At 40.3% G+C, this 12,226-nt stretch overlaps 1 protein-coding gene and 1 long non-coding RNA gene across 2 annotated transcripts in view; one reads left to right on the plus strand and one right to left on the minus strand.

Annotated features, from left to right (window-relative positions):
* LOC132539473 (uncharacterized) overlaps positions 1 to 4,156 on the minus strand; it is a 32,154-nt gene extending 27,998 nt beyond the window's left edge. Inside the window, exon 1 of the long non-coding RNA XR_009550786.1 lies at positions 4,000 to 4,156. This is a non-coding gene — a long non-coding RNA (uncharacterized LOC132539473). The remainder of the gene's footprint in view (positions 1 to 3,999) is intronic.
* A 49-nt stretch (positions 4,157 to 4,205) lies between these two features.
* Positions 4,206 to 12,010, plus strand: LLPH (LLP homolog, long-term synaptic facilitation factor). Its single transcript, XM_060194980.1, has 3 exons — positions 4,206 to 4,324; positions 5,817 to 6,029; positions 11,413 to 12,010. The coding sequence occupies exons 2-3, from the start codon at positions 5,825 to 5,827 to the stop codon at positions 11,589 to 11,591; spliced, it is 384 nt and encodes a 127-aa protein (XP_060050963.1). The 5' UTR covers positions 4,206 to 4,324; positions 5,817 to 5,824; the 3' UTR covers positions 11,592 to 12,010.
* The last annotated feature ends 216 nt before the right edge of the window (positions 12,011 to 12,226 follow it).

Genomic DNA, 12,226 nt, shown 5'->3' on the forward strand with positions numbered 1-12,226 from the left:
ATATAAAATTAATTTATATTAATTTCAATAATTTATTAACATTTTAACTTTTTTTTTGACAGGACAGAGAAATTGAGAGGGAAGGGGGCAATAAAGAGGGAAAGACACCTGTATTCCTGCTTCACTGCTTGTGAAGTGTCCCTCCCACAAGTGGGGAGCCAGGGGCTCAAACCTGGGTCCTTTCACTTAGTACTATGTATGCTTAACTTGGTGTGCCACAGCCCGGCCCCCTAACATTTTGTTTTTTAATTTTTCCCCTTTTGTTGCCCTTGTTTATTGTTACTATTGCTGTTGTTGTTAGATAGGACAGAGAGAAATTGAGAGGAATGGTCTGGAAGGTGGCACAGTGGATAAAGCATTGGACCTTCAAGCATGAGGTCCTGAGTTCAGTCCCTGGCAGCACATGTGCCAGAGTGATGCCTGGTTCTTTCTCTCTCTCTCCTGCTATCTTTCTCATTAATAAAAAAAGAAAGAACTTGAGAGAGGAGGGGAAGACGGGGAGAGAAAGACATCTGCTGACTTGCTTCACTGCTTATGAGGTGACCCCCCCCCCCAACCCCACAGGTGGGAGCCAGGGCCTCGAACCAGGATTATGCAGGTCTTTGCGCCTTGCGCCATGTGCACTTAACCTGCTGTGCTGCTGCCCGACCCCCTGCCCCACATGTATTTTGTTTTTAGAAAATAGGAGATACAGATAACAGCGCTGATCAGCTCTGGCTTATTGTGTGTGTGTGTGGGGGGGAGGGCTGAATTTGTAACTTTTGAGCCTCAAGCATGAAAAGACACTGCACCACCTCCTGGACCACACTCAAGCATGAAAGTCACTATGTACAATCATGCTATCGCCTCCAACCTACTTTCATGAGGGGGAGGGGCCCACACAACTTTAGTTTACGGTGACGCCAGGGTCTGAACCTGGGGCCTTAGAGGCTCAGGTATGAAAGTCTTCCTAAAACAAGGGCAACAAAAAGGAACAAATAAATATTTTAAAAAGAAAGAAAAAGTCTTCCTAGTATTTGACAGGGTACAGGCAACTCCACGTGTAAAGTACAAAGTATAACCAAAGAAGCAGGAGGGAAATAAGGCAAAATCCGTACCTGAAAACTGTTACTGAAAGTCATTTGGGGAAAGAAGCGCACTGCACTGAACCTGTATACCTCCCTTCACTTGTTTTATATAAGTCTCAAACCTAGTTTTGAGCCATTTGGTAAGTTACGGAGTTCAGGTGTCAATAGCCACCTGCAAGTCTTTTTCAAGTAGCAGGAAACTCATGCTCATTTTGCTTGTTCTTTTCATCTTGAAGTTCCCATCATCTGGGCAGTATGGGCTCAAAACCTGGAACACAGAAACTTTCCTAATCCTAACTTTTAAAAATATTACTTAATAAGAGAGATACAGAAACACACACACGTGCACACACCCCGAGCACTGCCCAGTTCTGATTTATAACAGTACTAGGGATTGAACCTGCGACTGCAGAGCTTTAGGCTTGAAAGTCTTTTGCATAACCATTATGCTATCTCCCCAGCTCTGTAGTTTAGCCAAAGTGGCTACGCAGATCAAGGTCTCAGAGAAGATGCCTGCCTACAGGAGTCGCCTGGTTTCTAAAAGGTAGCATGTCTTTGAGATGGAGAACCATTTCTTTTCCTATTCAGGTACTAAGAGCTACTTACTATGATGCCATCTACTCCTTTCAGATCTGTGGGGAAGCTGAAGCTTATGTCCATTTTGACCTGTAATCTTTGTTCCTTCATCAGAGGTTAATGTTTCCTGAAAATGGTAGTTTGGTTTCCTTCATCTTTGTTTTATATATATATATTTTTTTCTTTATTGGGGAATTAATGTTTTAGATTCAACAGTATCATCTTTGTTTTTATATTTTACTTATTTATGAAAAATAAGAGGAGAAGGAAAAAGAACCAGACATCACTCTGGTCCATGTTCTGCTGGGAGTTGAATTCAGGACCTCATGCTTAAGAGTCTAATGCTTTATCCACTGCACCACTTTCCAGACCACTACATGTTTGTAAAGAATGAAGTAACTAAGGATTTTTTTGAATTTATTTATTTATGAGAAAGATAGGAGGAGAGAGAGAGAAAGAACCAGACATCACTCTGGTACATGTGCTGCTGGGGGTTGAACTTGGGACCTCATGCTTGAGAATCCAATGCTTTATCCACTGTGCCACCTCCTGGACCACAATTAAGGATTTTTAAATACACCATGGCCATTCTTTGTTAAGAGAACTGTTCTTACGCAAACTCGTAAAGAACATAACCTAAAAGGCTTTTGCAATAGTGCAGGCTATATAAATCAGCTTTTTAAAGTATCAGTGCTGTAACTTGTGGTTCATACTTAACACCACAAGATAAATCATAAGTTGTTTTGTTTATTGCTTTTTTTTTTTTTAATCTTTCCTGGTACCAAGTTGCCTTCAAAAGTCATGCTATGGTATGCAAGTTGTCATTTGAGACTACCAGAGTGAGTTTTTTCTTTCAGTTTTTAGAAATTTGGAATGCAGTGTGAACATGTATTTTTGGGAGAGGTCATTTAAGATGTAACATGATTAATTTGCCAAACAATTCATTTGCTCTATAAGAGTTTAATCTATTAAAAGAAAGCAGATTTATCTAGCATGCTGGCTTTTTTCTTTTTTTGCCTCCAGGGTTATCTCTAGGGCTTGGTGCCTGCACTACAAGTCTACTGCTCCTGGAAGTCTTTTTTCCCATTTTGTTGCCTTTGTTGTTGTTATTATTGTTATTGTTGGATAGAACAGAGAGAAATGGAGAGAGGAGGGGAAGACAGAGGGGGAGAGAAAGACACCTGCAGATCTGCTTCACCGCTCATGAAGCAACCCGCTGCAGGTGGGGAGCCGGGGACGTGAACCGGGATCCTTTGGCCGGTCCTTACGCTTTGCTCCAAGTGCACTTAACCCGCTGCTCTACTGCCCGGTCCCCAAAGGTTACAAATTTAAAGAAAAAAGTACTCCAAAAATGTCTCAGGAAGACATTTTCCTAAATAGCAACCAGAAAGGCATTTACTAGGTTATAATTTCTAACCTTTCCTGTATGTTGTGACTCTCTAAAAACTAAATAATGCGGGGGGGGGGGGAGTAAATAATGCGGGGCCAGGTGGTGGCACACCTAGTTAATTGCACATGCTTCAATGCACAAGGACCAGAGTTCAAACCCCGAGCCCCCACCCACAGGGAGAAAGCTTCACAAATGGTGAAGCCGTGCAGGTGTCTCTCTGTCTCTATCCCTATCTCCCCACTCCACTCTACAATTTTTTCTGTCACTATCCTGATAGATACAATATATAAACAACGTTTACAAATAATACTGTATGTTTGAGATAATGTTAAAAAAATGTATGAATTAGCATTTGCCGAACTCTTAACTACTTACCTACCTTAGATCATTTAATGTGTTAACTTCATCCTTTGGATGGACAAGAAAGTTGGGTTCTGAGACATAATTACGTTAATTTCTGTTAGTGAGAAACGTTGAAACTAAAATGGACATTAGTTGAACACAGACATTAGCTGAACTGAATTAGCTTAATCGTTTTGCCTTTGAAATTTGTCTTTGGGACAGGTGGTTTCTGTTGTTGTTAACAGTTCTGAGGCATAACTGACATGGTAAATTGCACATTTTTTAATGTACCACGTGGGCCTGGGTTAGGCAAAAAAAAAAAAAAAAAAAAAAGACCTCGCCTGAGGCTCTGAGCTTCCAGGTTCAATCCCCAGCACCACCATAAAAGAGAGCTGAGCAGTGCTCTGGTAAGAGAAAAAAAAAAAAAAAAGAAAAATATACATATATATGGAGAGAACAGTACACTGTAATGTTTTCAGAGTGTACACGGTAAGACTGTCATCCAGAGTGGGAAAATAAAGCACTTTAATGTAAACTGAAAGTGGAAGAACACGTGATCTGGGGTGATTCAGTCTAATGGAATTCAGGACAATGACACCTAGAGATCATCTCTGAGCTCCCTACCTGGCTGAAAAAGGCGGCTAGGCAAGTTCAGTCCTGGTTCTAGAGCAAAGGCGCCCTTCTCGCAGCGCGCACGTAGTAGGTGCCGGGACACCCACTGGGGCTCCCTCGCGCTTCCTTCCGAGCATGGGCGGAACCAAGCTCCACAGCTCTCTCCCTTTTCCACCAAAGGCCGGAAGTACATTGACCTTACACTCTAAAGACCCGCCCTGCCAGGCTTCCCGGCTCCCGGCGTGCACTGCGACAGGACGTGCCCGGAAGACGGAAGTCTGGAGGCTTCCGGTCTTCGTGAGCGGCGTGTGTTGTGTGGGTTTGAGCTTTTCTTAAGGTAATTTCTGCCGTCACTTGGGCCCAAGGAGGATGGCCGGAATTGGGACTGGATGTCTCCGCCCAGAGAAATAAAAATCTCCTCTTGAGCCTTGTGGGCCTCTGGGTAAACGTAACCGCGCAACCCTCCCTCCAGGGCGAAGGGGTCCCGTGGTGGAGGCGGCCTTCGGGCTTGCCCGTGCCGTAGGCCAAGTGGGGTTCCTGTCCGTCTCTCCAGCTCAGGTTAATCTCGGTCCCCGAGGTGGTGCATTCGAACCCTTATATCCCCGCCACTCGAAGAGTTCGTGTTGTGCACGAGGGGGTCGGGGGGGTGGGATGTATATAGATAATTCATTAGTCATCCTTTCAGCAAATGGTTAGCTTTCATTATTTTGCAAGCCTCTGTGCGTTCAAAGGATCGAGCTGTGAAAAGACCTGGTTAGCTTCTGCTTTCGAGTAGCCCACAGCCCGCCAGTGATGACAGAACAATCAGTTTTAAGTTGTAACACTTAACTGAAAAGGAAAGAAATCTGTGATATGATAGACTATTCGAGGAGGGCTTATGAGCATCAGAAAAAAACATTGTCTTTTCTTTTAAAAATGTTCTTTATTGGAAAGAGACAGCCAGAAGGGGGTGACGGAGAGAGAGAGAGAACTTTTTTTAAGAAGTGGACAGAATGGTACATGGGATTAAATTTAAAATAACTAGACTGACCTGAGGGACTAGGTTGTGAAGATGGGGGTGGGATACCCATGAATTTGGGAGAATTAGCCAGTTGAAAGATAATTTTAAAGTGGCCCAGGAAGTGATGGAGTGGATGAGACATTGGACTCTCAAGCATAAGGTTCTTAGTTTTAGTCCCCAGCAGATCATGTACCAGTGTGATGTCTGGTTCTTTCTCTCCTATCATTTCTCATGAATAAATCAATTTAAAAAAATCTTTAAAGGAAAAAGATAGTTTTAAAAATATTTTGTAATTTGTTTAAGGTGAGTGGAGGGTAGATAGCCCCTGCGGCTACAGACAGACTATGACCCACATAGTCAACGACTGCCACCTCTCCAGATTCAAAGGAGGTCTCGAAACTTTACATCAGGCTCAACCTGACGCTGTTGACTGGCTACGGAACAAGGGCAAACGCTAGAAGAAGAAGAAGCATAATGGTTATGCAAAGAGACTCTCATGCCTGAGGTTCCAAAGTCCCCAGTTCAGTCCCCTGCACCACCATAAACCAGAGCTGAGCAGTGCTCTGGTAAAAGAAAAAAAAAAAAAGTTTAAGGTGATGGTGTTGTTTAGCATTTTAGGTAAATAAAATATTTGCAGCTTATATAGAAGTTTAAGTATTTACAATAAGCTTGATTCATAGTAGTTAGCCAATGCCTGGAAGGAGTTTGACTTGATATTCATGTTCAGTGAATATATGCCATACTAAATTTACATAAATCATAAACAGAATGAAAGGTTTTTTAAAAATAATTGATTTTGGGATATATATTTTTTTGCTTAACTTTCTAGGTGAAAACATGGCTAAAAGCTTACGGAGTAAGTGGAAACGGAAAATGCGAGCTGAAAAGAGAAAAAAGAATGCCCCAAGGGAGCTAAGCAGACTTAAAAGTATTCTTAAAGTAGATACTGATGTTTTAATGAAAGACGTGCAAGAAATAGCAACTGTGGTGGCACCCAAAAATTGTCAAGAGAAAATCCAGTGTGAAGTCGAAGATGAAAAAGGTAAGTTTGGGAGTCGGGCAGTAGCACAGTGGGTTAAACGCAGGTGGCATAAAGCTCAAGGACCGGCATAAGGATCCCCCGTCCTAGCCCTGGCTCCCCACCTGCAGGGGAGTCGCTTTACAAGCGGTGAAGCAGGTCTGCAGGTTTCTTTTTCTCCCCCTCTGTCTTCCCCCATCTCTCGCCATTCTCTCTGTCCTATCCAACAATGATGAAAGTAATAATAACAACAACAATAAAACAAGGGCAACAAAAGGGAATAAATAAATATTTCATTTTGTTACTTTATTGTCTTTTTGCTTCCCAGTCTTGCTTTCAATTCTGTATATTAATAATAAGAACCCATATAGCTGTTCTTTTTTGCTTTTATGACAATATTCAATGCATTATATGAGATAGCCTATCGTTACAATAGAATAGTCTTTATATCAAATGGTTTTGCCCAACTATAGGCTACTTTAAGCATTCTGAGTACATTTAAGGTAGGTTAGGCTAAGGCATGTTTGGCATTTTCACTTTATTTTGCATTTATATCCCATTGTAAGTCAAAGTAGATTTGTATTTTTTGAGACATCTTTCTTGATCATGGTCTAAAGTGGAAAGCTGCAGGCAATATTTTCAGCATAGAGAATGATTCACAGTTTATTATTTCACCAGCTTGGCACACATTAGACACAAGATCTTAAACTACATTTGTATAATGCCCAAAGTCAAGGAAGAGAACGTCATTTCTCAACTTTTAGATTCTAGAACTTCTATATCAAATTCTTCAAAATGTTTGCTTTTAAATTTTATTTTCCGACTTTACCTCCTCTCCAACCTCCCATAAATAAAAATTACAAAAGCTTTTAATTTCAACTTCTTGAAGTTTGCGGGTGATCAGAGATATCCACATTTTGCTCCATTCTGTTTATAGCTTTCTGTATCTTATACCATTTTACATCTCTACCAGCAATGTATGTGGGTCTTAATTTTATCACATCCTACTTGGTACTTCTTGATTCCCCCCCTTTTTTTTTAAATTATTTGGTATTAGTTTGGGTTTTTTTGTTGGCTTGTTGACTGTATGTCATCCTTGGAAAAGATTTGTTAGAGTCTTCTGCCTATTTTTTAATGGGATCTTTATTTTTGTTATTGAATTGTAAGGTTTATTAATATAACATTCAATCAAGGGTCTGGGTGGTGGCACACCTGGTTGAGCACACCTGTTACAATATAACATTCAATCTTGAGTCTTGGATTTATCTTCTAATTTTCTTTTGTTATCTTTAGTAGTTACTGTTTTTGAATTTGATAAGATAGAAATTGAGAAGGGAGAGGGAAATAAAGAGGGATCAAAAAGAGATACCACTACAGCACTGCCTCACCTCTTGTGGAGCTTCCTCCCTGCAGGTGGGGACTTAGGGCTTAAACCCAGGACTTTGCACATGTAATAAGTGCACTGGACGGTGCACCACCACCCAGCCCATTGTCCTCTAATTTTCTTTTCTGTCCTTTTTTTTTTTTGTATTTCTTTTGTTATTCATTCTGATTGTTTAGCTTTATTATCATTTATAATTTGCAAAAGCTCCCCCCCACACCCCTGGATTGTTTCTTTCTTAATAGCCTTGTAATTGATAATTTTTCCCCTCTGGTCTCACTGAGGGTATTAGTTACATCTTGTTTTAAAAATTTCAATTTAATTTCTCCATTCTTTATCTTGCTTCTTGGACTATTCCCCTTTTCACTTATTTATTTTTGTTTTCCTGTTTCACATTATATGCTTTTCTCCAGTATTTGGTAATTGATGATTCTTGCTTTTACTTATTTACTTACTGATTTTCTTTAGAGATTTATTTAAGGGGGCTGGGTGGTAGTGCATCAGGTTAGTGCATATGGTGCGAAGTGCAAGGACCAGCCTTAAGGATCCAGTATCAAACCCCCCCCACCCCGGCTCTCCACCTGCAGGGGAGTCACTTCATAGGCAGTGAAGCAGGTCTGCAGTGTTTATCTTTCTCTCCCCCTCTCTGTCTTCCCTCCTCTCTCCATTTCTCTCTGTCCTATCCAACAATGACAGCAATAACAACAACAATTAAAAAAAAAAAAAAGCAAGGGCAACAAAAGGGGGGGAGAAAGATTTAATTAATGAGAGAGACAGACTGACCAGAGCACTGCTCTGCTCTGACTTATGGTGGTGCTAGGAACTGAATCTGGGACCTAAGAGCTAAGACGTGAAAGTCTTCTTGTATAACTATTATGCTACCTCCTCAGCCCTATTTATTTTTTTTAAAAGAAGATTGGGGGCCAGGTGGTGGCGCACCTGGTTGAGCGCACATGTTACAATGCGCAAAGGCCCAGGCTCGAGCCCCTGGTCCCCACCTGCAGGGGGAAGCTTTGCAAGTGGTGAATAGTACTGCAGGTGTCTCTGTGTCTCTTTCCCTCTCTATCACCCCCTTCCCTCTTGATTTCTGCCTGTCTCTATCCAATAAATAAATAAAGTTTTTTTTAATATTTATTTTATTTATTCCCTTTTTTGTTGCCCTTGTTTTATTGTTGTAGTTATTATTATTGTTGTTGTCATTGTTGGATAGGACAGAGAGAAATGGAGAGAGGAGGGGAAGACAGAGAGGAGGAGAGAAAGATAGACACCTGCAGACCTGCTTCACCGCCTGTGAAGCGACTCCCCTACAGGTGGGGAGCTGGGGTTTGAACTGGCATCCTTATGCCGGTCCTTGTGCTTTGCGCCACCTGCGCTTAACCCGCTGTGCTACAGCCCGACTCCCCTGTTTTTTTTTTTTTTTTAAAAGATGATTTATTTACTCCCAAATGAGAAATAGAAGAGAATACTAGAATATTATTCTGGCATGATCGATGGTGGGCATCAAACTGGAATCTCATGCTTCAGAGTCGAGTGCACCATCCACAGCAACACCTGCTGGACTACTATTGTTTACATTTAAAAGTAAGGTACTTAGTCTCGAAGACATAGTTCACCAGGTAGGGTGCCGGCCTTGCTATGTGCCTGTGGCCCATGATCAAGCCCTGGCACCACATGGCCATGATTATTATGCTAGAATATTGGAAGAAGTTCTGGATATTGTGGTGTCTTTCCTTCTGTTCCTCTTTGTCACTCTGAGTGAAATGTGGCAGCTTAACAGTGAAATTGTCCATATGTTAAGATCTAGAAAGCAAAAGGAAGAAAGTAAAGATTAAAGGATGAAACATTCATGGGAGGGGAACTACATAGACAAGGGCCTGTAAAAAAATAATAAATAAAAATTTAAAAAGGCCCCACACCTATGGACATCTAATCTTTGACAAAGGTGCCCAGACTATTTAGTGGGGAAAGCAGAGTCTCTTCAACAAATGGTGTTGGAAACAATGGGTTGAAACATGCAGAAGAATGAAACTGAATCACTGTATTTCACCAAATACAAAAGTAAATTCCAAGTGGATCAAGGACTTGGATGTTAGACCACAAACTATCAAATACTTAGAGGAAAATATTGGCAGAACTCTTTTCCACATAAATTTTAAAGACATTTTCAATGAAACGAATCCAATTTCAAAGAAGACTAAGGCAAGTATAAACATATGGGACTACATCAAATTAAAGCTTCTTCACAGCAAAAGAAACCACTGCCCAAACCAAGAGACCCCTCACAGAATGGGAGAAGATCTTTACATGCCATACATCAGATAAGAGTTTAATAACCAACATATATAAAGAGCTTGCCAGACTCAACAATAAGACAACAAATAACCCCATCCAAAAATGGGGGGAGGACTTGGACAGAATATTCACCACAGAAGAGATCCAAAAGGCCGAGAAACACATAAAAAAAAATGCTCCAAGTCTCTGATTGTCAGAGAAATGCAAATCAAGACAACAATGAGATATCACTTCACTCCTGTGAGAATGTCATACATCAGAAAAGGTAACAGCAGCAAATGCTGGAGAGGGTGTGGGGTCAAAGGAACCTTCCTACACTGCTGGTGGGAATGCAAATTGGTCCAACCTCTGTGGAGAACAGTCTGGAGACCTCTCAGAAGACTAGAAATGGACCTACCCTATGATCCTGCAATTCCTCTCCTGGGGATATATCCTAAGGAATCCAACACATCCATGCAAAAAGATCTGTGTACACATATGTTTTTGGCAGCACAATTTGTAATAGCCAAAACCTGGAAACAACCCAGGTGTCCAACAGCAGATGAGTGGCTGAGCAAGATGTGGTATATATACACAATGGAATACTACTCAGCTGTAAAAAATGGTGACTTCACTGTTTTCAGCCGATCTCGGATGGACCTTGAAAAAATCATGTTGAGTGAAATAAGTCAGAAACAGAAGGATGAATATGGGATGATCTCACTGTCAGGCAGAAGTTGAAAAACAAGATCAGAAAAGAAAACACAAGTCGAACCTGAAATGGAATTGGCGTATTGCACCAAAGTAAAAGACAATGGGATGGGTGGGTGAGGAGAATACAGGTCCATGAAGGTATACATAGTATGTTAGTATGTAACAAATGGTGAAAAAATACATGTGTGTATAAACACATACATATGTACATATATATTTATGTGTGTGTGCTGGGTACTGTGCAAACATTGATGGGTATTAGAGAAATGACTTTTGTCCCAGTATAATTCATATGTCAAATAGTAGAGACCATGGCATTGTATACCCTGATAAGTTGCCAGGAAGGGGCATTCTGGTCACAGTATATAAGGCTGGTGTAGGTATATCCCAGCACTGCTGCACTAAGCTCTCTGCTTAGCATTCTTTTAAAAGAGCTGGGTCTCTGGGTGTTGTGTAAGTAGAAAAGTATTACAACACCAGGGTAGACCTGTTTTTCTTTTATTGTCTGCACATCTCAAGCATGATGAGCTTTCTGCTTATTATTTATTCTACCTCTGCCAAATTATACTTCATTAGAAATAGCCAACCATTTCCTAATAGTTCATTTACTTCTAAGGCCCACCCATTAGATGTATCACTACCCATCTTACTGACTCAACTGTCTTACTACCTTAAGACTGTTTATTCTACCTCTTATGTGTTCAGTGTTATAATTTTGTTCCTAACACAGTAACTTAAAGTCCATACATCCTAAATGTTTACGCATTAATATTTGCTATTCCAGAAGACAATGGTGGCATTATTTAGAAAGTCTTTAGTCACTAAGTGGTGCCTCTAATTCCTTATAATTTTTAAGTTCTTCATGGTTGTAGGAATGCATTGCAGGTGTGTGTGTTATACTGTAAGGAATTTGAAGAGTGTCAAAGAACATTCTACATGATTTTTTGTGTGTGTGTAGTTTCTGACTACTTTAAATTCTGTTCCTATTAGAGCATTTTCATTACCTGTGAGTATTGACAGCTACTCTTATTTTTAATTCAGGTGACATGAAAATGGAGACTGAAATTAAGAGAAACAAAAAGAGCCTTCTGGATCAGCATGGGCAGTACCCCATATGGATGAACCAGAGACAAAGAAAAAGGCTGAAGGCAAAACGAGAGAAACGGAAAGGCAAAAGCAAAGCAAATGCAGCAAAAGCAGCTAAGGGTTTGGCTTGGTAGACTCTTAAAAACTTGAGAATTACCCTATGGGACAGATTTCCCATTAGAATGTATGCTTTTGATTCCAGCTCCCACCAAATGATAACTTTATTTCCATATTTTAACATGACCTTTTCCTTCAAGTAATAATTCAAGTTTGCTTTTGGAACTTGAATTCAGTATTATCTTTAAGGAATAAAAATTATAGATGTTCAAGATTCAGGGTTTATCAGACATTAAAATTCTGTCAAAGCATTGATATGGTGGTAATTGTCCTCAGTACCTGTACTACTTATCAGAGCTATACTGATAAATTGGAGATAACTCCAATTTAAAGAAAACATAGTATCTTTAAAATATAATATCTGGATATTATAAACATTATGCAATTAGAGTTTTGATTCTGTATATAATTCTTAATAAAAGAAATTTTGTGTGTGGCTTTTGAAAATATTTTCATTTGTATAGTCTGTAAGTTTCTAATAGCACAAAAGAATAGTTTTTTTTTTTTTTAAGATTTTATTTATTTATTAAAGAGAAAGATGGGAGGAGAGAGAAAGAACCAGACATCACTCTGGCACATGTGCTGCCGGGGATCGAACTCAGGACCTCATGCTTGAGAGTCTAAAGCTTTATCACTGCACCACCTCCTGGAC

This window comes from Erinaceus europaeus, chromosome 7 (assembly GCF_950295315.1).
Source record: "Erinaceus europaeus chromosome 7, mEriEur2.1, whole genome shotgun sequence".
Taxonomy (NCBI): domain Eukaryota; kingdom Metazoa; phylum Chordata; class Mammalia; order Eulipotyphla; family Erinaceidae; genus Erinaceus; species Erinaceus europaeus.